The 27,302-nt window shown below is 35.0% G+C and overlaps 1 protein-coding gene across 3 annotated transcripts in view; it reads left to right on the forward strand.

Annotated features, from left to right (window-relative positions):
• The window catches only part of FSTL5 (follistatin like 5), a 781,763-nt gene extending 764,990 nt beyond the window's left edge, over positions 1-16,773 (forward strand). For all 3 annotated transcript variants that reach the window (XM_053216758.1, XM_053216759.1, XM_027068355.2), the window contains exon 16: positions 14,259-16,773. In XM_053216758.1, coding sequence (XP_053072733.1) covers positions 14,259-14,961 — 703 coding nt within the window. In that variant the 3' untranslated portion in view covers positions 14,962-16,773. The remainder of the gene's footprint in view (positions 1-14,258) is intronic.
• Positions 16,774-27,302: the final 10,529 nt, after the last annotated feature.

The raw sequence follows: 27,302 nt of genomic DNA on the forward strand, positions 1-27,302 counted from the left end.
AATTTTAAAAGGTAACATCAAATCATTCTCCAAAAAGCCTAAATTATCTATGCTTCTAACAGTAGTACGTGAGAATGCCTATTTGATTAGATCTTTACCAATGTTGGATTTATAATGTTTATTTCCTTTTTTATTTTTATTTTTTTTTAATATTTATTTATTTTTGAGAGACAGAGAGAAACAAAGCATGAGCAGGGGAGGGGCAGAAATTGAAGCAAGCTCCAGGCTCTGAGCTGTCAGCACAGAACTGATTCTAAAGCGGGGCACGGGGCTCAAACACACAAACTGTGAGATCATGACCTGAGCTGAAGATGGATGCTTAATGGAAGGATCCACTCAGGCTCCCTGTTTAATTTTTTTTAAGAGAGAGAGAGAGAGAGCGAGCGAGCGCCAGAGGGTAAGGGGCAGAGAACGAGGGAGACAGAATCCCAAGCAGCCTCCGCTTTGTCAGTGAAGAGCCTAACTCAGGACCCCAACTCAGAAACTGTGAGATCATGACCTGAGCTGAAATCAAGAGTTAGGTGCTTAACTGACTGAGCCACCCAGGCACCCCAGAATCAGTGCTGGTTGTAAACACACTTTATTTTTGTTACCAATGGATTGGTGAAAATAAATACCACATTTTTTTGTGGGGGGGTAAATTAATTCTCCCCCCCTCACATGAGGAATAGCTATTTGTTTGCTAAATTTTTTTAACTTCTTGCTTTTTTGATTTTAGTAATTCATTTTATAGTCAGAATATTGAATTCTTCTTTTATATTTTGCTCATTTTATGGATTGCATTAACCATTGTTCATTTTTAAAATATAATCACCTTTATCAAGCTTCACCTCTAGACTTTAAGAATGTGGGGTTTTTCTTTAAAAGGTATCATCTTCCCCAATATTTAAATTCTTGATGCATTTAATGCTGTTATTATACTGTTGTTTAATACCAATCTTTTAATACTATTTAGTATTAGTGTAATTTTAACTCTTTCACCTCTCTAGGTATTATTTTACACAGAAAATGAGTTATATATACATTTTTCTTATTAGATAGGTGATTATCTCAACATACAATGTAGCCTATATCTTCTCTACAGTTTTAATAAACCATTATTATTATTATTATTATATTTTAACTTTCACATAACACATATGTCTGCTTCTGAAATTTTTATTCTTTCCATCAATATTTTTATGTATTGTTGAAACACCACTAGATTAAGGCCAATTTTGAAATATATATTTTATTTTGTTTTTAATTTTTTTTAATGCTTATTTATTTTTTTAAGACAGAGAGAGACAGAGCATGAACGGGGGAGGGTCAGAGAGAGAGGGAGACACAGATTCCGAAGCAGGCTCCAGGCTCTGAGCTGTCAGCCCAGAGCCCGACACGGGGCTCGAACTCACGGACCCTGAGATCATGACCTGAGCCAAAGTCGGACGCTTAACCGACTGAGCCACCCAGGCGCCCCAGAAATATATATTTTAAAAATAAGAGGAAAGTACTAGCCACTGCAATGATAAAAATGAAGACTTAATTTGGTTAGAAAAGAGGAGGTAAAATTATCCATCTCTAAAAATGATATGACTGAATATAAATAACAGTAGAATATAGGCTGGAGACCTAAAACAAAGTAATTCAAAATGTTAAGGGGCACAAAATTAATATCAGAAATTAATAACTTTATGCATATGAACGAAACTAATCAGGAGATATAATGGAAAAAAGAATCTATTATTATTAGCAAGTAAAAGGTAAAATATCTATTATGAATATACCCAAGAAAAAATTAATTTTTCTTGATACAGCAATTAAAAATGAATCAAATTAAAAAATAAATCAAATAAATAGAAATACATATCATATTATTTTAAAAATGTTAAAACTCAGTTACTATGTAAATTAATAAACACCTCATATATCAACATTTTAATTTTTTTAGTTTATTTATTTATTTTGATAGAGAAAGAGAGATAGTGCGTGGGGAGAAGGGGGAGGAAAAGGGTAGGGAAGGAAGGGCAAAGAGAGAATCCCAAGCAGGCCACTCTGTCAGCATAGAGCCAGAGGCGGGGCTCCAAGTCAAGAGAATCCTGAGATCATGACCTGAGCTGAAGTCAGAAGTTAGATGCTTAACCCACTGAGCTCCCCAGGTGCCTCATCAGATAAAAGTTCTAATCATGTTCTAACCTGATAAACTGAAAAGTTTACGTAACATCACACACACTCAGGCACACAAACACAGATACACACACACACACAGACACATACACACGCACTCACTCAAATAGCCAATAAGTTTTGAGAAAGAAAATTGTTAGATTCATTCTCCTGGATATTTATACATATTATATAGGCTCAATGAATAAAATAGTGCAAAAAGTATGAGGAAAGAGAAAGACTGCTGAAAGAAACAGAACATTCAGACATAGACAAAATGCATGTAGGCCAACAAGTGACACTCCAAATCAATGGGAAATGATGGACTATTCAATAAAATAGTGCTAATAGGTAACTGTCTTAAGAATAAAAAAAAAATGAGGGGGGCCTCAGTTAGTTCGGCTCAGGTCATGATCTCATGGTTTGGGAGTTTGAGCCCTGGGTCAGGCTCTGTGCTGACAGCTCGGAGTCTGGAGCCTGCTTCAGATTCTGTCTCCATCTCTCTCTGCCCCTCCTCCACTGACTCTCTCTCTCTCTCTCTCTCTCTCTCTCTCTCAAAAATAAATAAACATTAAAAAAAATTAAAGAAAAAGAATAAAAAAAATTGAGCCATTACCTTATATGATAATTTTTTATGATAATGATCTCCAGTGAATCCTGTCTCCCAGTATCAATGCTTTTGGTGACTCTCCTTGCACATTGCCCCTAAGCATGTTATTTCTTTCCAGGAACATAAGCAAACACAAGTGAGGCAAAGGCTTGACAGGAGCTTTCCCTTTTAGAATGTTGCAGTCACCTTTGATGGAAGTCTTGTGAACATCCTTGAAGGACAGAAAACCACATGGAGAGAGGAAGGCTCATCCATCTCAGGCTTTCTTGCTAAGTTCAGCCACCAACCAACCCACCAATTTAATGAAGCCACATGAGTACACTTATTATTAAGGAAGTGATTAAGTAAAATACGGTGGATATTACTATAGGTTTCCTATGAGTGACTATAAAGCAGTATAGTAAATATGCAGAGTAACACGAATATATCTTTAAAATGTAGTGCTGAAAGAACAAAACACACCGTATGAGATATACACCACTTCGTCATTTATATGAATAAAAAAATGCAAACAAAACAAAATAAAACAAAGTCCTCCCCTTTCCCTTACTCTGCATACTGAGAACATATACACAGATTAAGAAAACTTTAAAAATTACGAAATACAGGTAAATTTCTAAACATATTTTATAAACTTTTAGCCTGTTAAACACAAATTACTCATGCAGCTTTACCTAAAGAAAATGTAAAAGTAATGGGAAAATAATAATACAACCACTGGTATTAATCATGTGCATAACTTTTACCACAGATTTCTTAGTTCTGCTAATTTAACAAAGTACCGTGGACTGGATGGCTCAAACAACAGAAGTTTATTTCTCTTATTTCTAGAGGTTGGGAAGTCAGATATCAGGCTGCCAACACGCTCGAGTTTCGGTGGCGAGCCCTTTCCCTGATCTGCAGATAGCTGCCTTAAGCTGTGTCCTCCCATGGCTGACAGTGAGAGAGATCATATCTCCATGTCTCTTCTCTTAAGGGCACCATTCCCATTAAGGAGGGCTCTACCCTCATGACCGAATTTCCTCCCCAAAGCTCCACCTCCAAATAATATCACATTGGGGATTAGGCCTTCCACATACGAATTTGAGGTGTGGGGGAGACACAATTCAGTCATAGCATTCCACCCCTGATTCCTCAAATTCATGTCTTTCTCACATGCAAAATGCACGCATTCTATTCCAACAGTCCCAAAGGTCTTAACTTGTTCCAGCATCAAATCTAAAGTCTAAAGTCTTAACTAAATGTCATCTAAATTAGATATGGGAAAGACTTTGATTCACACTGAGGCAAAATTGTTCTCTAGCTGTGAACCTATGAAATCAAATATGTTATGTGCTTCCAAAATAAAATGATGGTGCTGGCATAGGATAGACATTCCACTCCATATGGGAGAAATAAGAAGGAAGTGGTGAGTAGTCCCAGACAAGTCTAAAATTTAGGAAAGCAAAACTCCCTAAGATTTTAAGGCTTGAGAATAACCCCTTTTGACTTGATGTTCTGACTTCCAGACCCACTGCAGTGGGTGGCCATGTCCCTGCAGCTCCATAGGGTGAGGGTTGCACCCCCAAGCTTCTGGGTGATGTTTTGTCTCTTTCAAACTGAGACTGTAGCCCTCATGATCACTTAATCACCTTGGAGTCATTTTTTTTCCTTTATCTTGAATAATAATGCATGTTCATAGATAAATAGCTGTGTGGGAGGGGCGCCTGAGTGGCTCAGTTGGTTGAGCGTCTGACTTCAACTCAGGTCATGGTCTCACAGTTCATGAGTTCGAGCCTCGCGTCTGGCTCTGTGCTAACAAACAGCTCAGATCCTGGAGCCTGTTTCAGATTCTGTATCTATCTCTCTCTCTCTCTCTCTCTCTCTCTCTCTCTCTCTCTCTCCCCCTACCCCTGTTCATGCTCTGCCTCTCTCTGTCTCTCAAAAATAAATAAATGTTAAAAACAAGTTTTAAAAATAGCTGTGTGGGCTCATCCCATAAAATTCAGGACATCTAAGAGCTTTCCTTCATTCCATCCAGTCTCCATCCCCTTCAGTTCAAACTGGCACTCTCCCTGCAGGGGTAGCTGATTACTTCTGTGGTTCACACTATATTAACTTCCTTATTAAGGGGCTGGTCTTCCCCACCCTTAATGTTCTTTTCTGAACAAGCATTTCCTTTTTTTTTTTGTATTATAGACAGGCTAAAAATTTTCCAAATATTTATGTTTTGGGTCCTTTTTGCTTAACAATTCTCTCTTTAATTCATTTATTTCTGCTCACTTTACTATAAGTATCAGGAGAAACCAAATCACTCTTTCAACACTTGGCTTATAAATCTCAGCTGATTATCCAATTTCATCGTTCTCAAGTTCTACTTTCCATAAAATGCTAGAACACTACCGTAGTTTAACTAAATTCTCTGTCAATTTACCGTAAGGAAATGCCTTTCTTCCAGTTTCCAATAACATATTCCTCATTACCATCTGAAACCTCATCAGAGTGGCCTTTACCATCCATATTTCTACATTCTGTTCATGATTATTTATGAATTCTCTAAGAAGATGAAGGCTTTCTCTCCAGCCCTCCTCTTTTATTTCCGAGCCCTCACCAGGAATGTCTTTAGTGGCCTCTACACAGCAGTATTGACTCTTTCTAGCATGCACCTCAAAACCTTTCAAGGCTCTATGCCTTACCCAGTTCCAATGCTTCAGCCCCATTTCAAGAAATGTAGAAGCACCTCTCTGATAAGAGGTTTGCTTTAGCCAGTTCAGGCTGCTTTAACAAAATATCACAGACTGGCTGGCTTAAACAATGGAAATTTATTTATCATAGTTCAGGAGGCTAGGAAGTCAGAGGTCAGGATGTCAACATGTTTGGGTTCTGGGCAGAGCCCTCTTCCAAATTTGTAGACTGCCATCATCTTACTGTGTCCTCACGTGGCAGAGATAGCAAGAAATCTTCTCTATTATGACTCTTCTTACAAGGGCACGAATCTAATCCATGAAGGCTCACCCTCACAACCTAATTTCTTCCAAAAGGCCCACCTCCAAAAACAATGGGGATTAGGGCTTCAATACATGAATTTGATCTGGTGGGGGGACACAAACATTTATTACACAACAATTACTGAAAATATTTACCAGTAACGAAAGGTAAGAGACATTTTCTAAAGCTTTACCAGAAATAAGAAAGTGCTATCTAAAGAAGCATTTATTTCAGGTGGAAAAAAAAAATCAAGAATGTTCCTTCTCCCCAGCGCCTGAGTGGCTTAGTCAGTTAAGCATCTGACTCTTTAGCATCTGATCTCTGCTGAGGTCCTGAGATTTAGTCTAGCATCCAGCTCTGGGCTGAGCATGGAACCTGCTTGGGATTCTTTCTCTCCCTCTCCCTTTAACCCCTCCTCTCTCTCCCTCTGTCTCTGTTCCCTCCTCTCTCTCTCCCTCTCTCTCTCTGTCCCTCTCTCTCTCTCAAAATAAATAAATACACCTAAAAAATAATGTTTCATCTCCCAGCTTGGAAAGTTACACAACTTTTCTTTATCAGTTGTCAAATGATTCCAATTAGAAACTAAATATAGGAGCACCTGGGTGGCTCATTCGGTTAATCGGTTAATCTCATGATCAGGTCATGTTCTCTAACGGTTCATGAGTTTGAGCCCCACATCAGGCTCTGTGCTGACAGTTCAGAGCCTGGAGCCTGCTTCAGATTCTGTGTCTCCCTCTTTCGCTGCCCCCTTCCCACTTGTGCTCTGTATCTCTCTCTCTCTCTCTCTCTCTCTCTCTCTCTCTCTCTCTCTCCCAAAAATAAATAAATATTATAAAAAAAGAGACTAAATGTATATGTCACATGTCACAATCCTTACTTGATGTAGCTCTGTATATTCACTAGAATTCATTTTTTTCAAGTCTCTTTGGCCAAGGAAATCTGTGGCTGCTGCTTTGCATTTCTATCCCCCGGTACACACTCTAGCCTTCATTATCTTGCTTTCTATCCCAGAAGGCTGGATACTATGGCTTCCGGTTGTTTGAGTCAATGAAAAGCCTGACTGGAGATTGCATGAAGAAGGAGCATGAGACCAGAGTATAGAATCCACCCTACCCTCCCACTGCTTATTCCCCCACTCCTCCCACCCCATGTCTGCTGTTTTGTAAGCAATCAGCTGTTTCTTTAGATCAAAGGAGACAGATACTCACAAGAGGCATCTCTCTATATAACTCCTTCCTTCCCAGATAAAGTAGTGACAACAGCCTTATTATTACTCTCCCCATATTACTGCACTGTCTCTTGTGACCAATTTCTATTTCACTGTAAACAGACTCTTTATTGCACCCTCCTTGATTTATTCTAATTGAAATTTATTCCTTTCCTTCTGGGATCCAGACTAATATAAACTCTCTCTTCAAGTGAAAGCCTAGCATAACAGAAATGTAAATTAGTAGCTGAAACAGGGATATAACTATATCCATCCCTTCTCTCATCTTTGAAGAGGCTCCCTAAACACTTTTTGAAAGTCAGGGCATACAATTATAAGCACCCCACTGTTTGACTATAATTACCTTAAGGATAGGAATCATTTATTTCCTCTCCATTTCCTTTATAAGGTTGTACAAAGTGTACTGAACATAGCAGGGCATGAATAATATTGAATTTGGTCATACAGTATCTAGAACCCAACTCATGACAGACCTAGTTCCTACTGAATCTTTTTCTCACCCATTATTTCTTTCTTGTAGGTATGCAATGGATACTTCAGTAGTATTTTTTTTTTATTAACAGATTTTGCTCTTGCCTTTGTTTTACTTTCCTTTTGTATTTCCACCTTTATATTCACAAATTATTTCTTTCTTCTAATTACTAACTCCATTTCCACTCTGGCATCCCTGCTCCATTTGTCAACTCCTGCATAAAACCTATCCTAATCAGAAAAATGGGTAAGATTCAAGAGGCTCCTATTTTCAGATTTTCATGTTTTTCCAAAACCAAATTAAGAAGAGCAACCAAACTTTTAAAATGCCATCTGAAAGCACAGGTGTCAGTGTCAGGGTGTTTTGTTTTTGTTTTTGTTTGTTGGTTTTGTTTTTTCCCTAAGTTTTTCAGCTCTTCAAAAAGAGGTTGAGGACTTTGGTTTTTGAAATATGTTCTGTAGTATATATGGTGTGCACAGAATTCTTAATAAATCTGTCTGTTTGTTTATTTATTTATTTATTTATTTATTTATTTTTTAATGTTCTGGACACTAGAAGTGATAGACCTCTAGACACTGTATTAATTCTATCAAGCAATTAGACATCATGAATATACTGAAATCAAATTATGCATTTATGTTTTGATTTGGCCTAGAAGAATCAAACTTTCTACAGATCAGAACAATAGGGTACCAGAGAGGGAAGAAAATAGGGAATTTAGTATTCCAAAACACATTCCACTTTTTAAAGGAAAAATTTCTAAAAGTGAAAGTAGGTGAAGTAATGTTAAAATCTTTACTATAGAATTTCTATAATATACTTTAAAAAGGCAGGCAGGAGGCATCCTGTGGTTCATTCTAGCTTTTCCAACCAATGTTTTGAAAACAGAAAACTTCAAAGTAGTACCATTTCTCAAACGCATCAAAGCATTAGGTCTATTCAAAAACTGTCCTTGCCCTAGTTATAAATCTCTACTAAATGTGTCAATTTTATTTCTCTGTGCTTCCCATATCCCGAATATGAATGTGACTACTATTTATGAACAGGTGTGTTTTACTGAGCTATTTATGTGAAGTTCAGATAAAAACTAAATCCTCTGGTACTTGAGTAGGAACAGCATTCAATCTTTTCTTACAAGGGTCAGTCTGGGATAATAGAAAACAACTAAATATAAAGGAATTCATAAACTAGTGAATAATGGCTCATGTCAGATTTATGCTTTGTGCCCATGAAAACTCTCTGTCAGCTGTTACACAATGGAAGATGTCATTTCAACAGCACATTGTATATGTGAGTTTATATATTAATTATATGGAGAGGAAGTTATAATTTTTGTTTCTTATCATTTGTTAAGCATCTCTTACCTTCCAATTTAAAAAAAAACAAGGTACTTATTATCCAATTAAAAAAACAAGGTATTAATAATCCTGCCCACTACTATTACGAAGTACTAATTATGATAATATGTTTTGGATGTTGTGCCTCAATACAACTAATTCCTAGGGCTGTTGAAATTATTCTGCTCTGTTTCAAAGAACATGGTTTCTATTACTGAGACATCAGTAATAGACATCAGTGCTGTTTTTATAACAGGATAGAGTGTCTGATGAATCCGATGCCCAAATACATCCAATCTGTACTTATAACTTCCCCTTTGCATCCATTGATATACATAGAAATACTTGTTTTAAAATCTAAGGAGGTGTAGGGACACCTGGGTGGCTCAGTTGGTTAAACGTCCGACTTCAGCTGAGGTCATGATCTCACAGTTTATGAGTTGGAGCCCCGCATCAGGCTCTGTGCTGTCACCTCAGAGCCTGGACCTTGCTCTGGATTCTGTCTCCCTCTCTCTCTGCCCCTCCCCCACTCATACTCTGTCTCTATCAAAAAATGAATAAACGTTAAAAAAAATTAAATCTGGGGAGGTGTAGATGGTAGAGTATGAGGAAAGAAGTCATGTAGGAATGGAGAGGGAGCATCAGGGACACTTCCCAGCTTGTAGTATGGGGCGGAGGGGGGGTGATCTCACTGGGTAAATACTAAAAGTCAGCAGTAGGGCGAGCTGTTCAGGTGAGAATCTATGAGGACTCTGGGGAAAGGTGGTATTAAGACTCAGGAGATAAAATAATTGTTATTCTGCAAATCTTATGAGTTTCTTTCACCCCAAGCTTTGGATTATTAACATTCTTGGCACCGACCATGAAAGGTAATACAGGTTATTAATTGTAATTCTGAAATTCCTTCAGTAGTATCTCAAAAAGCAGAATAGGGGCAGACTAACTAACACGGCAGATGATGTGAGGTGACAATAACTGGAAAATTGCTCTGTGAGACTCTGTGATCAGACTCATTTGGGAACTGGGTGAGACATCTGGGGAAATCAAACATTACTCAAATGCAAAAAATGCAGCCTGGTCTTGTGGGATGTGGAGGTCTTTGAGCAGCTCTTTATTCGGCTTCATGGTATTTCAGCCATGTTTGTCTCTAAATATCTGTTCTTTCCCCTTCTCTGCCAAATAATTTCCCTTACAAGTCTCTTGAATTGCCATGACATAAACTCTGACTGCAGTTCTCTGTGTCTTTAGACATCCGTGTCCTAAAGCTGCCTACAAAATTTTCTTTTAGTGAATTTCACTTTTAGTGAAAATTCTTGAGTAAGACAGGTATCTGTTTCAAATCCCATCATCTATGCCGACGTCAAAATCACCCAGCACACCATGACTCAGTGCTCCAGGCCCTCAACTGAAACAGCACCTCCAAGCAAAGGAGTGAGCTGACCGCCTTCGTTCCTAACAATGTGAGAGACTTGGTTTTTGGGTGAGGTGTGTTCCAGCCATAGATCCTGTTGGCACAAGTGAGAGCAAGAATTAAAATGTGAATTTCTATTGTCAGTGCGATCTCTGCTACATTCACAAGTAGAAAAATCTTGCCACATTTGAGTAACATGATGTGCTTATTTTAAAAGCTGGGAAGACTGGGGCACCTGGGTGGCTCAGTCAGTTAAGTGTCTGACTCTTGATTTCTGCTCAGGTAATGATCTCATGGTTTGTGAGATCTCTTTCTCTCCCCCTCTCTCTCTACCCCTACCCCACTCTCTCTCCTTGTCTCTCTTTCAAAACAAATTAAAAAAAATAAATAAATAAATCTTTAAAAACTGGGAATACTGGCTATATAGAAAAATCAATAATTTGTTTTTCTTTTCCCCATTTATGAATTATAACAATCTGCTGTCCCACAGGAAATAACCTATTTGATTGACAATAGGAAAATGATGTTAGTTACAGTGTGAAGCATAAGCAAGTTCTATTTATTAAGGATGTACTGTTTGCCTGGTAAGAACACACATTTCACTTTTATCCTCAAAGCAAGGTAGTACTTTTATCCTTTTTCTGCTAATGAAAACATTGAAACTCATGGCAGTCGAGGACTTTACGCAAAGTCACCTATCTATTACCTTGAAAAACTGGATCATGAGACTAAATCAGCCTGGACTGAAAACCTTTACATCGTCCAAAACAAGTTCTCTTGTATGAATCAGTTCAGGACCTCACCTTAAAGTACAAAAGCAGTAATTAAAGTTGAACTTTTTAAAAACATCTATAATGAACTAGATTGATTACACTTCAGAAATTTGGGAAAGAAAAACATGGCTCTAATTCTCCTCACCAGCTCCAACAACAAATCCACACAATGCCGCACTGGGAGGTCACACTTTCCTAGGTTTATTAATTTCCTAGTAAAAGAAGTGATTCCGAAAGTAAGTTTTACCTCTCATTTCTTACAGTCTGGAACTTCCTATACACATTCTGACAAATATTAGACAAACTATGTTAGGCCTAGTACTGTGCAGGATTTTATTATACTAAGCAGGCATGAAAGTTGAGAGCCTCGTAAATATTAATCACAGACTAATGAACAGTGGGAGATTTCTGAATATCAATCTGTACTAGAGGGAAATTTTGAATTAGAGACACCACTTCCTACCCAATAAATCAGTAGTGAAAAATTGAAGGCATTCTCATGCATCTGCTTATGTAGCTAGATCTCTAGTCCTAAAGGAGCATGCAGCATGGATGCCAAAATAGATGTAATTTTATCACCCCACATGGAGCTTTTGCATTTTTAACGGGACCATTTTTTAAAATTTTAATTACCTCCAAAAGAGGCCGGATTGTATCACAGAAAACTTGAGTGCATTCTTTAGTATTAGAGTTAAAATAGTTCATGAGTAGTTGGAGCTTTCTCATTCTTCTTCATTAGCATTCAAAAACCATTGCCAAGGGATTGGAAGACTCAAGGTTAAGAGAGGAGCTGAAATGCCAAAACTTGATTGGCTTATTGCTTTTATTAAGTGTGAATGTTACTGCTTTTGTCTCTGGGCACATGTACAACACATAACATAAAAAAGACGATATCTTCCATTATTATTCAAAATTTCATAAATAATAGCACATACAATCATATACACACTTGCATATCCTTAGTGATTATCCTTTAATGGAAAAATATCCCTTTACAATAATCAAAGTTAATTATTTATTAAGACAAGTAGGAGAGTGGAGAGTGATATCTAGGATTTTACAGTGTTTTTGATGTTGACAAAAAACAATGGGACTCAGTTTTCAGTTTGAGGTTTGGTTTCTTTTCTATTTTTTCATATTCAGTAGTATTTAAGATCTTTGCTAGGTTATTAATATTTTAGTGGAAAAACTAAGAAGTGTTTTTTAATAATATTAATGTTTCTTCATATCATTATAATTAAAACTAAAACTTTATCCTAAATAGGTATGGTATGAGCTGTCTTTACTGAAATGACACATAGTTATTAAGGACACAGGAGAGAGAAGGATCCAGGAAATAAGCCGAAATGGTGAATGTCATTCTGAAATACACCAGAAATGTTATTTTCAAAATGATTACTTTATTCCATGTCGTGTAAATAGAATAAGTGATAATTACTAAATTAAGTCATAGTATAGCAGAATGCTATAATTAAACATTAATCACTAAGTTGTCATTTTTTTATTAATCATTTCCTAGACTCATTAAAAGCAGGGAGAGATATGTTGGTCCTTAATATATTCCCAGCACCTTGTATTCGGTAGATGTTCAATAAATGCTTAAAACTTTTTTTTTAAAAGGATTAGGTATACATTGTAGTTTTTCTTTTGTATAGATGGAGTTGTAATCTCTCTAAGGACAAATAGTCTCTTCACCAATGTTCAAATATAGCAAAAATTACAATATGGTTTCCCAACCATATATAATATGAGAACATAGAAGCAGTTACAACTTTATATCCATTTCAGTAAAGTATTTGTGCTTATGCACTTGCTGCTTTCTACAATTACAACACAGGACTGATGTTTGACAACATTCATCTTATCTTCTCTATGATATTAAAGATGAGTTTATTTATATTTTTGAGCTTGCCATGTGCTTATATTTGAAATTTTCAGGAACTATTACCCCAAATGCACTATATGTGTGTGTTATGTGTGGAAATGGTCATTTTTACATAAATAAAATTTTGTGTAAATATTAGCATATTGAAAATGATTCCTGCAGGTGACAATAACATAATTGGTTATCATTAGAGTTTTTGTTTGTTTTACATTGTCACAAGTCATCTTATTTGTTTTTTTTTCATTTATAAGCACAGTCAGTGTAATAATAGATGCCTTTTTTTTATATTTAAGGAGCTTTTGAAAATATTAGGATGTGTTTTAATCAATATTATTAACAAAAAATAATAACAATATTATTAACAAATACTAGGTTGTGTTTTAATCAATATTATTAGCAAAAAAAGTAGAGTTCTTCATTGACCAGTATCCTTTCAGATATAATTTCGTATAGTAGCCCCCATCTCATTTTACCTTATTTAACTTACTTATTTTTCATAAGAACCCACTGGTCTTATGGGTCTCAGTTTAAAAATACATTTACATTCATCACAGGGACTTATAATAATTTGTAGCGAGTATTCCAGACAAATGCTGTGAAAAATACTGAAGTAGTTAAAGAGGACACCAAAACAAATAAGAAATATTTACTTTTAAATGAACTTTAACAGAAGATATCATAAATCTTTAAGGTTTATCATTGTTCAGTATAAGATAACCAATATAACTTAGATATACCACCAGAAACAATAACAATTTAAGCATAGCAAGGTTGAAAAATGTAACTTGTATTTAAAACTTATAATAAGTGTTAAAATCATAAAAGTTGTTAATCAAAGTAATCCTAAAATCTAATAAATAGAAGTTTAATAGTTTTTTAGCAAAAAGAAATCTTCATTTATTAAGGTAGTCCTGTAAAGTTTATTAAAATGAGAAAGTAGAAAGTGGTGGATAATTGTCTAAGTAGAGATGACTGTCACATTTTTCTGTTGGTCATGAGACAAGAAGGAAATGAAGTGAGTGAAATACCTATGTATTCAAGTATTTTATTCTTGCTGACTTTAGTAGCAGTAAACCAAACTTGTTCAATATCAGGATTAGAGGCACACAAGATGATTTTTACTTTTTTCCCCCTGTATGGTAAAAGTAAAATTTGTTGTTCCAATTAACTAGATATATTACTTTTAATTATTTTGTTTTCTACACCATGAGTTACAACTGTTTAGCTGTAATGAAGGAATGACCTAGAGAAAGGAGGAGGGTGGCAAAATTTTAAAGTTTAATTCTAACACGATCGTGACACAAATTGCTGCATAGCCTGACAATTAATGTGTGGACTTGCAATGGCCCTTTCCACCTGCCCACGGTACATTTTCATATGGGATTACCCCTCTGTAGTTTCCTGTCTAACTCTGGTTTTCATCTTTTCAGGTTTGGATTTATTCTTCACAAAGATGAAGCTGCATTACAAAAAATTGATCTTGAAACCATGTCATACATCAAGACAATTAACTTGATGGACTATAAGTGCATTCCTCAGTCATTGGCATATACACACTTGGGAGGATACTACTTTATTGGCTGCAAACCTGACAGCACTGGGGCAATTCCACCACAGCTTATGGTGGACAGTGTAACCGACTCAGTCATTGGATTCAATAGCGATGTGACGGGCACTCCATATGTCTCTCCAGATGGGCACTATCTTGTCAGCATTAATGATGTGAGAGGTCTTGTAAGGGTCCAGTACATTACCATCCGAGGAGAAATACAGGAGGCTTTTGATATTCACACAAATCTGCACATATCTGATCTGGCATTTCAGCCATCCTTTACTGAAGCTCACCAATACAACATTTATGGTAGTTCAAGCACACAAACTGATGTGCTCTTTGTGGAGCTCTCCTCTGGGAAGGTTAAGATGATAAAGAGTCTTAAGGAACCACTCAAGGCAGAAGAATGGCCTTGGAACCAGAAGAACAGGCAAATCCAGGACAGTGGCTTGTTTGGTCAGTACCTGATGACACCTTCCAAGGACTCTCTCTTTATACTAGATGGACGACTCAATAAGTTAAACTGTGAGATCACTGAAGTTGAGAAAGGAAATACAGTCATTTGGGTTGGAGATGCCTAGAAGCCCTATTAGATAATTATTGAATGAAGAGTTTTCCAGTACATTGCACTTAACCCATTGTTTAAATTTACAGCTTAACTTTTCAAGATCACACCCTAGTCAAACATAAGTTACTTGATAGACCCAAATCAAACAGATTTTTTCTTTTGCAAAGATGAACACAATTAGTAATATTGGTTGACTGGAAATATTTAACACGACATTTAATAAAAAAACTAGATCAATCACAAGATTCAAATCTATAATTACATTCAAGCCAACAAAGTAGAAATTTAAACAATTAAAAAATAACTGCAGGGAATTTCAGATGACTTTAAGCATTTCATTTTGGAAGTGGTTTATCTATTATTTTTTCTCTGTCTTTTGGTATGCTTAAACTAGAAATAAAAAGGTTTTGTGGAACCTTAAAATTCTTACTTCAAAATATTCTGTCCCATCCACTGTTTATAATCTTTTGTGCCTTGAAGGGAATGTCACAAGAGGAAAAAGTAGGCTGAAAGCTGCATACTGAACACCCTCATAACCACAAATCTTTTGTCATTAAAAGAGAAAAGTTTAACATCTCTTACACCAAATCCTGTCTTCAGCATTGGTTTAAACCTCAACGAAATATCATTTGAAGGCATAAGTTGGCCTTAGGTCGTACACCAGTGACAAACTCTATTTAATACTTACTATATGGTCTGCAGCATGCTATGGAAAATGAGGAGGAAAGGAGGAAAAATAATTATGAAAAAATGTTTGCAATGTATTCTCTATTCATTTTGCTTTTAATCATTGGAGTGCATTGTATTTTTAATGCAAGTTTGTCTGGGATGTCAACTGCTTACAAATGTTTATTATTAGCAGAATCGATTCCTTTCTTTTCATGTAGTCCAGAATTGAATCAGCAGGAACTTTCAGTTTTAAAAAAGTAGTACCATTTGTATCTGCTTAGAGTAAACCTCATATGGGGAAATTAACACCAAGAACTGATGAATATTAGCGGGTTAGGAGAATTAGTAGCAGAAATTGGAAATAAGGGGATAGCTCCACAGTGGTGAGTAAAGACATACTTCACTATTGCCTTGGCAATTTAAATATAACTCATCAAAGAACTTCATTCCTTAAGAACTTTCCTAAATAACTTCTGCTCAACTCCCACATAATCCTTAAATGACCCCCTCATTAACTGTGTGCTATGGTTTGAAACCTAACTAATCCTCTTATTTGAGAAACTGTATAGAAGTAAAAATTATTGCTTCTTTTTTTTTTAAGGGCAAATAAAAGGCCAGTAGACGTGGATTAAAACTAGAAAGTTGGTTTACTGAAATAAGCAGATAATTATCTAGGCTTAAAGTAATAGCTTACATGTTTGAAGAATCTTTTTACTTATTTTTTTTAATTGTTGCTAAAAATGCTAAATGGGCTGTTGAAATGACCTCCGTTTACTGAAGGTAATCCAATAAGGTCTTTTTTAAATACAAATTTTACTCAAGTTTAAATTGTATAAAACTGCTTAGAAACCTGAAATTTTATAGTGTGTAATATCTTATGTATATATAGCATCCTGAGCTGTGTGATACAGTAGATTTCTTCTTAGCTTAAGGAAACATTATGGGAGGTAGATTTAATAACAAAGATCAGCTTATGTTTCTACTTACCTGCTTTCCTTTTTAGCGATTTTCTCCCTTGTGAACATGAACCATATAAAGTGTCTAATGATTTAATGTAAGTCTGTCTCATACATCCTTCTTCAGTAGCTTACACCATGTGGATGCTCTGTCTGTAGACATTGCTTGATAAAAGGAGAATAAACCTCTTAAATTTTAACGCTTGAGTTCAGTCAATGTTTTAACGCGCATAACAGTGTTTTGCTTTGTTTTTCCTCCGCGTGCTCAAACACAGTCTGGTACTCTGCATTATTTTGAAAATTGATGGGATGAGGTAGAGGGCAAGTAAAGTGAGAACAATCAAAAAAAGGTAATTTAGTTTATCTTTTTATAGAAAATGTAAGTTGTATTGCAAATAATGATGTCAGTGATAATGTGGGTATGTGTAAACACTGAAAGTTTAGAAAAACCAAGGTAAAATTATGAGATAACTGCACTAAACAAACAAACAAACAAACAAATAAACACAACTCTATCAAATAGCATATTTCTACTAAACAGAGTAAAAAGTGAAGTGATAGCAGTGAAGGGCCCTGGAATGAGAAAAGGTGTGAAACAAAGAATGGGAATATGATATGGGAGGTCCTTGACTGAAACTGAAGAAGTAAATGTTTTATGTAAAGAAGGTGATATTTGATAAGGTAAGAAAAGTAGGTTATGATCAGATTTGGGAGGGGGGGAGAGGAAGAAGAAACCAATGTAAAGAGTCTGGACTTAATCCAGACAATAGGGACTCAATAATTTTTGAAAACAGAAATGGCAGTGAAAACAGCACTTTTAGAATTTAATATTATTATTTTTTAATATTGTAAGTTTATTTATTTTGAGAGAGACAGAGAGAGTGAACGGGGGAGGGGCAGAGAGAGAGAGAAACCCAAGCAGACTCCACACATCAGTGCAGAGCCTGAGGTAGGGGCTCCAACTCATGAACCATGTGAGATCATGACCTGAGCCGAAACCGGGAGTCAGATGCTTAAATGAATGAATCACCCAGGTGCCTCTAGAATTTATTATTTTTTAATGGAATGAAGAGTTGACTGAAGAAAAGGGAAATTAGAGGAAGAGGTATCAGTTGAGAGGCTGCTGCAATAAGGTGAGTTTATAGTTTTTAATATAAGAGAATAATTTGAAAGTATATATTTTGAAACAAGGTGTATTAAGGAACCAGACATGAAATGCCAACTGAATAAATATGGGTCATAAAAAGAGGTAAACATGTCCGGTTTTAAATACGACATCATTGATAGAAATAGGAAAGCCATGAGGGAGAAACAGATTTGGGTCAGAAAATAAGAAACTAGATAAAAGGCAAATTAACTGAAAATATTGGGCAATGGAATATATTCCCAGAGAAGTGTCAGCATGTAATGCAAACCAAATTCCATTTAATTATATCTATGTAAAGTTGAAGCATTTTTTAAAAAATGCAATTTAGAACATTATTGCCTTTCAGATTCCCACTCAAAAATTCCTCATAGGGTTTTCTTTGAGAAATAAGTTAATTTGACTGGGTTTTACATTCAGTAGTAAAAGATTTTACAGGATGAAACAATATGTTTAATCATATATAACAATTTATCATGTTATATAAATTTTCAAGTGAGAAAAATATTAAGGATAAATACTATCATGGAAATCAATACAAGATGAAAATGGACAACCCACCATTACAGCCTTAAAAGGTCATCAGGGGCTACTTCTAATGCCACTTGTTCATATATCTACCATTTATCTGTTCCTGTATGAATGGAAAAAAAAAAGAACTATAGCAGCACCTTATCAAAGCTGATTTTCACTATCCTTCCAAAAACACTCAAATATCATTTACCTCTTCTGGGAAACTTCATACATAGCAATGTATTCTGAAAGTTATGCTATGGAAGTTCTTGTCTGCAGTCTTAAGTCTTGGTACGGTTTCCTATTTCCCAGGAGATTAAGTCTTAACCAGAGAATACAAGCATATTTTTGTTTTTTTTGTCTGTTTGTATTTAATAAATTATATAGTCCTATTGGTAATTGGAAAAGCACTTAGCTTTTCAGTAATATTCATCAGCAAAATGTAGCTGTCTCTGTGGTATTTAATGGGTACATCACAGCTATTTTACAGTAATTTTCAGCTACACTTGGTGACTTACAAAAGTTTTAATTGTTCTTTTATACTAGAGCTGAGAAATGATAGAATTCTCAATGTTTTCAGATTCATGTTTACATACATAATTAAATTTTGTAAATAGTATAATTTGGATAAAACTGACACTAAAATACCAAACATGATTCTGTTTTAATGTTTGATAAATGTATTGAAGACACATTTCAACACTTTTAAAAGAATCAAAATTGCCTTAGTGTCAAAAGAATAGACTGTTACTTGAATTAAAAAAAAGTCTGTTATTCCTGTGTGTAATTATTTTTACACTTCTATGAAAAATTACAATGTTCTTTTATACCTGGATCTGCATACTTGTTCAGTGTTACAAATTACCAGAGGACAGTCTCATGATAATCAAGATACGGACTCAACATACATGAAATATATAGCTATTAGAAGCAAATAATCATTTATTACCATACTGTGCCTCAGCTTACCCACCAACTTTCAAACCAGTTTTTCCCTTAATTCAAATTATGCACTGTGGTCAGAACTATTAGCAAAGAGTAGCAAGCATTCAACATTTGAGCTTATGAATAAAATATAATCCATGACTTTGTCTAGATCAATAAACATCCTTTTGATACATTAATTGTTCTTTAGGGAAATAATTATAATAAATTGGGAAAAAGTAAATATATAGATTAGATTAAAGATATTATATTAACACATAGCATGTTGGTTTTGCATCATTTAAAAATTTGATTGTTGACAGAAATATTATATTATTCCATATTGTCAATTTTGGTGCAACTGCACCATATGCCATGCAGTTTTAGATACTGCAGCAATTAGATAACTCACTGTGTGTGTGTGTGTGTGTGTGTGTGCGTGTGTGTGTGTTAATTAGGGCATATGCAAAAATTGAAGCATATCTGGAAATATTGGATAATTAAATTTTAATATTCAAACATATCCCATTAGTATTTTAGAATGTCTATTAAATCTAGAATGACAAGATTGATTGTCAAAGTATTTCAAAGTATAAGCTAAAGGCACCTGAGTGGCTCAGTTGGTTAAGTGTCCAACTCTTGATTTTGGTTCAGGTCATGATCACAAGGTTCATGGGTTTGAGTTCCGCATCAGGCTCTGCACTGACAACATGGAGACTGCTTGGATTCCCTGTCCTTCCCTCTCTGTCCTTCCCTCTATCTCTCTCTTTCCCTTTCTCAAAATAAATAAATAAACTTTAAAAATAAATAAATAAATAAATAAATAAATAATGAAAGTATAAGCTACATAGAAGTAAAGAAAATCGTAGAAACCAAATAGTAATGGGTCTTAATTCTGGAGATTCTATTAGATCAAGTAAATTAAGTATATATATGATCTGAATAATGTAATATTAAGATTTAACAAATGACTATGTGTGTGTATATACACACACACTTATACACATCACTCCCTTGATTTTTTCAAAATTACTAGTACATTTTAAAATCAATTACAAACACAAATTTAATAAAGAACATAATATATTTCATTCATTTTTATGGATCAAGCATTTTCCATTGTGTATGTGTATATATATGCATATATATATATATATATATATATATATCACTTCTTCTTGGTCCATTCATTAGTCAATGGTCACCTGGGCTGTTTCCATAATTTGATTTTGTAGATAATGTTGCTATAAATATCAGGGTTCATGTATGCCTTTGAATTAATATTTTTGTATTCTTTGGATAAATACCTAGTAGTGTGATTGCTGAATCATAGGGTAGTTTTATTTTTAACTTTTTGAGGAACCTCAAAATCCTCTGTTTTCCCGGGTGGTTGCACCAAGTTTGCATTCCCATGAACAGTGCAAGAGAGTTCCCCTTTATCCACATCCTCACCTATACGGGTTGTTTCTTGTGTTGTTGATAGGAGCCATTCAGACAGGTGTGAGGTGATATCTCATTGTAGTTTTGATTTGTATTTCTCTGATGAACATCTTTTCATGTGTCTGTTTGGCCACCTGTATGTCTTTTTGGAAATGTATCTATTCATGTCTTCTGCCCATTTTTTCAATTGGACAAGCTAGAGAATATTCCATTAAGTGAAATAAGTCAGTCAGAGAAATACAAATACCATATGGTGTCACTCATATGTGGAATTTAAGAAATAAAGCAAATGAATATAAGGGGGGAAATAAGAGAGAGAGAGAGGCAAACCAAGAAACATACTCAACTATAGAGAACAAACTGATTGTTACCAGAGGGGAAGGGAGGGTGGTTAAATAGGTGATGGGGATTAAGAAAGGCACTTGCTGTAATGAGCACTGGGTGTTATATGGAAGTGTTGAATCCCTATATTGTACACTTGAAACTAATATTACAGTATGTTAACTATACTGTATGTTCACTAACTGAAATTTAAATACAGACTTTAACACAAAAGAAAAAAAACAAAGATGATATAGAAAACATTCTCAATTCATTTGAAATAAACTAAGAAATAACCATTTTTCAATCACTTAAGAAGTTATAAATATGTAAATTAATAAGCAAAAATATATACAAGTATTTATAAACAACACTTTAAAGAAAAATTAAATTCAGATATGCCCAATCTAGATTCTTTATATAATAATAAAAATGGAAACAATATAATTCAACAATAATGTGAAGATTCTGACATTACTTAGAAAGTAGAGATCTGGAAAGAAAGTTACTGCCACTCTAGTAAAAAGAAAAAGCTGAAAAATCAACAAAATTATAATTTCACCTGAACATATCATACATTTGGATTTGCAAGTTCCCCAAGTAGCCCTTGGCATGGCACAAGAAAGAGGTGGCCTCCATAAGAGCAGGTGTCAAGATATCTGCTAAAATTTTGACAAATTCTTAAAGGCTATGGGTCAGTTAGCTTATCAGTTAGGAACAGCTGCAGGAATGGAGAGGGGGTGGTTCAGGCACATGAAGAGTTCATATTCACTTTCAATATTGTTTCACAGGCCTCTACCATGTGCAGACAAAAGGATCAGAGAACAGGCAGGAGATCAAAGAGAGCTGCCCAGGAAGCATGGTGTGTAAGTGGTGTCCAGTTGTGGGGAGACAGACATTTCCCCCGTGCCTTGACTCCTCTGCCTTGGAAACCAAAACATTAAGGAGCTAAGATATGGGCAGTCATCTGTCTCACCCATGAGGGGCAGGTTAGGATCTATGTTTCTAGCCGCTGAAAATAATATCTTTTATGATTTTTAAAAAATTTTTTTTCTACATTTATTTTTGAGAGACAGAGAGAGACAGCATGAACAGGAGATGGGCAGAGAGAGACAGAGACACAGAATCAGAATCAGAAGCAGGCTCCAGGCTCCAAGCTGTCAGCACAGAGCCCGAAGTGGGGCTCGAACCCACGAACCGTGAGATCATGACCTGAGCCGAACTCAGACGCTTAATCGATTGAGCCACCCAGGTGCCCCGAAAATAGTATCTTTTAGATAGCATACTACAGCAACTCTAGATCCTCTCTCTCCTCTCCTTGTTTCTTCATTTATGTGATTACTGATTTAACTGTACAATTGAAATAAAATACAGAAACCCCACAATATGAAGACTCTGACGTTACTCCTCAGAGAACACCACATTATGTGGCATATGCACATTAACTCTAGGATAACATTGTTTTAGTCGGTTTGCTTATACTATTTCTTTACTTGATCTCTCTAGTTTGGCATTATACCCAGCTGTTGAGCTCCACTAATTGCTTTATCCATTCATCAGTCAATGGACACGGGCTGTTTCCATAATTTGACTTTGTAGATAATGTTGCTATAAATATAATGGTGCATGTATACTTTTGAATTCACATTTTGTATCACTAATTGCTGGCAGAATTTATTATTGTTTTCAACAATGTCCTGGGAACCAAATTGCTCCAGTCTGCCCCAATTAAATCTAGACTCCTATTCAGGGATAATTTTGGGGCATCTGATCATGCCCTAGCACTTTCTCCCACAATTATTTCAACATAGCTCTCCTTTACTGTTTCCTTTCCTGGTTATCTCTGGAAAATTAGCTGACCTATGATTTAATATATTACCCAGGTAGAGTAATCAGCTTCTTAAATTTTGCATAATTTTCATTTTTTAAGTTTATTTTGAAAAAGACAGAGAGCATGTGATCAGGGGTTAGTCCCAAGCAGGCTCTGCAGGGTCAGCGCAGAGCCCAACATGGGGCTCTAACCGGCAAACTGTGAGATCACGACCTGAGATGAAACCAAGAATCGGACACTTAACCGACTGAGCCACAGAAGTATCCCCACCTTCTTAATTACCACCAAAATCTCTAATGTTTTGAAGAGCTCTTAGGTTTGAATTCCTTCACACTCTTTTGCCGGTCAGATTTTTATGACTATAGGGTCTATACTCTGCTTTTGAGTATGTGAATGTGTGTGTGTGTGTGTGTGTGTGTGTCTGTGTATGTGTGATCTGCCCCTCCCTCTTTCCTGTGACCTGCAAAATATCTGAACCACAGCTTTGGAGCTGGTGTTGGAAATAGTTGCTCCCTACTCTTGGACTGATACTCCAGTTTTATGAGCAAAGCAGTGGGTGGGAGATGGTAGCTTCTGTTCCTCTAAGCTTTCTTCTCTGATCCTGGAACTGTCTTAAAATTATCTGCAGGGAACATCATGATGTAACATCCCATTAGCTCTCTAATCACCTGATCATGCCCTAGCACTTTCTCCCACAATCATTCAACTGTAGTCATATAGCTGTCTTTCTTTTCTTTTGAAAAACTACTCTTGACTTGGGTCTTTACATGTTGTTTTTTTCCACTTATAATACACATTCTCCAGATATTCTCATGAATTCTTTCTTTACTTTCTTCAGATGTCTGTTTACTAGTGAGATTTCTTGACTACCCTATTTAAAATTTGAAATCATCTTCCAAAATATGCTCATCTACCTTTGCTGTTATGCATTTCCATAAATGTATCAACATCTAACATACTATATTATTTATTGTGTGTTTGTTTATTACCTGCATAACCTCAGCCAACACATTCACATAATGCAACCAAATAAGAGCAGGGACTTTTGTCTGTCTTGTTTATATCATATCCAGAAAAAGGCTTAGAATGTGGTAGGTACATATTAGGCAGTCAATAAATGTATGTGAGACAACTGAATTGTTATTTTAATTGGACTCAAACTATTTTTGGTCTTTATAGAATATATATTTAACTTTTGATAATCTCAAATCATTATCGTAAAAATGTATTCCTTGAATGTTATTAAACTGTGATAATTAACTGTGGAAACATTCAGGAAGGAGTTTTCTATTTAATATTCTATAATTCTCTAAAGTATTAGAACTAATAGACATATAATGAACATTTGAATAGATGATGTCTTTTTTAAACATTTGTCATCTCAAATGTAATTGCTTATGTAAACATGATATTTGTTATGCTAAAGATTAATCCCTTCCATGTATTATTAAACTCTAAATTAATATATATCATTTTTTAGTTATTTCTAGAGGCAGATTGTCCTGTATATATTAGCCGTGCCACAAAAAAGCATGCTTACATAAAATAAATAAAGAATGTTGCATCTTGGTATCCTAAAGAAATATCAGTATATTGGGGGATGATAATTGTATTTCTGTTTCAAGATTACTTATGAAATCAAAAGTATTCCACTCCTTACTGGAGGCAGCTACAATTTTATTTAAATTTTATTGTTTGATGAATTTATACCTTCCCAACACCCAACCTGAGATAACTTGCCTCTGATTTCTCTTATTCATGTACGTGCATAAAATTTTTCACTGTTATCCAACTATGTTCAATATCTCCTTCCATTATTAGCTCAGTGTTTATTTTTTGCTAATACTATTAGTTATGATTATTTGAACCAAGTAGTGCTATCCAGAAAGAGCATGCTGATTAAAGAAAATTATAGTTAAAAAATAAGTAAATGGAAAAAAGTAAATGTACACATTATACTTGAAATACTAAACTATGTTATTTATAAATTGTATTTTTGAAGTCTCTCAGAATATTACTAGGATCAATTTTTGCTTTTTAAAAATCTGAGAAGAGAGACAAAATTAAGGAGAAGTTTATACAAGGAAAATAAATAAGTAGTCCCAATATTTATCTAAAATATTTATCATTTTTAAACCCTCCTAGATTTTTTTTTCTATAAAACCCATTATTATTATGTATTCTCTTAACTTGTAAAACCAAGTAAAAATAAATTTAACAGTCTAAGCCTAGGAAAATGTACATAACCCAAAAGATTGTGGGAGAAGTGATATTATGGAAGGTGCATAGAATTCATACATTAAGTAAGGTATGAGGGAAAGTCAGCTATAGACCTAAGGTAAGCAAATTTAAAGTTCATAAATTATTAATATTATAAAACCTTAAAAATAGCATTATTGGCAATAGTATAAGGTATTAATTTGATTCATAAAAGGTCCAGGTTGCAATATACAATGTCCTGCCACATTGTATTAAGCCTATAGTCTCAGTTATATTGGAAAAGCCCCAAATAAATCCTCCTTCCTCCTGGGCTTTGGCGCATATCCATGTTATATTTTTCAGAAAAAAAATGAAGTTAAAAGTAGCTTCTTGTTTACTACTGGCTGAGACTAAACACTTGACCATGTTGGACAAAGTTACTGTATGACTTAAATTATGCATTATGGGATGAATATTACTTAACATGTTGAGCCAAAAAACTGAATGTCCATGACAATCCACTCATAGGGCAGAAAGAAAATCTACCCCAGCCTAGAAAACTTGGAAACGCTGGCTTTGCTTGACTTTGCCCCAACTTACTTGCAAGTTGGAGTTTCGGGAGAAGAGAGGGAATTCAAAAAGACCAAAGAGTACAATACCAGCCTAGTGTCACACAGAGAAAATTGAATCATTGTTCCCACTCCCAATGTCAGATCAGAAACAAGATATTTTGCACAGGAGGAGAGGCAGACCATAAGAATAAATAGCTCTAAACTTTCCTTCGAAATAACTGATGTTATTTGGAACAGAATGTGAAGAATTAAGGTTAGAGACCACTGTTACAAACAATAAAGATCTGGATTATAAGCAACTAAGTGGAGGTTGGTAGCTCCACTTACAATTTACAAGATAAATTGTATGCCAACAAGTTTATGAGAAAGAATTAGAATTTACTCAAAAAATTAAAACAAAACTACCACATGACCCAGAAAATCCACTTATGGGTATTTATCAAAGAAAATAAAATCACCATCTCAAAGACAATGCATCCCCATGTTCACTGCAGCACTATTTATAATAGGCAAGATGTGGAAAAAAACTTAAGTGTTCATCAATGGATGAATGGATGAAGAAAAGTGACACACACACACACACACACACACACACACAAAATGGAATAATGGGAATATTATATTATTGGATCATAAAAAGGAGGAAATACTGCCATTTGTGACAACATGGATAGATTAGGGCATTATGCTAAGTGAAACAAGTCAGAGAAAAACAAACACTATATGATTTCACACATATGTGGAAACCAAAAAGCTGAGTTTATAGAAACAGAGAGTGTACAGTCATTGCCAGGGACTGGAGGTAGGGGAATGGGGGAAAACGAAGAGATGTTGATCAAAGGGAACAAACTCCCCATTATAAAATGAATAAATTCCAGGCATCTAATGTACAGCCTGGTGACTACGGTTAACAATCCTATATTATACACCAGAACATTCCTATGAGGGTAGATGTTAAATGTTCTCATCATAACAGCAGCAACAAAAAATGGTAATTATATGAGGTATAAGATGTGTTAACTAACTTTATTATGATAAATATTTTGTAATATATAGATATATGAACTCATTACATTTTAAACCTTAAACTCACAAAATGTAGTATGTCAATATATCTCAATAAAGCTGTAAAAATAAGAAAACAAGATATAAATATGGCCTGTAAGCCCATGAAAAGCTGTCACACTGTCAGTGTGGAGCCTGCTTGGGATTCTCTCTCTCCTTCTCTCTCTGTCCCTCCACCGTTCATGTTCTCTCTCTCTCCCTCCCTCTTTCTCTCTAAACCAAATAAATAAACATTTAAAAGAAACACAATGAGATTATACTTCACAGCAACTAGAATAATAAAAAGAAAATAACAAGTATTAGGGTGTATGTGAAGAAATTAGAACTGTCTTACACTGCTGGTGGGATATATAAAATGTTACAGACACTGGAAAACAGGATGAAAATAAAGTATTTTATTAAAGTATTGATCTCAAAATTAGCAAATGACTCAAGGATCCCACTTCAAGATATATATCCAAATAATCTAAAGCAGGTCCACACAAAATCATATACATGATTGTCCACTGCAATATTATTCACACTAACCAAAAAGTGAAAACAATCAAATGTCTAGCACTTTGTTAATGAACAATTTTAATATGGTATATTCCAAGTAATTAAATAGCATTCATAAAAGAATGAATATTATTTTATGCTTTAACATGGATAAATCTTGAAAACATTATGCAAATTAAGTGAAGTCAGTCATAAAAGACCGTATCTTGAATAATTTCATTC

The sequence above is a fragment of the Acinonyx jubatus genome, chromosome B1 (genome assembly GCF_027475565.1).
Source record: "Acinonyx jubatus isolate Ajub_Pintada_27869175 chromosome B1, VMU_Ajub_asm_v1.0, whole genome shotgun sequence".
Taxonomy (NCBI): Eukaryota; Metazoa; Chordata; class Mammalia; order Carnivora; family Felidae; genus Acinonyx; species Acinonyx jubatus.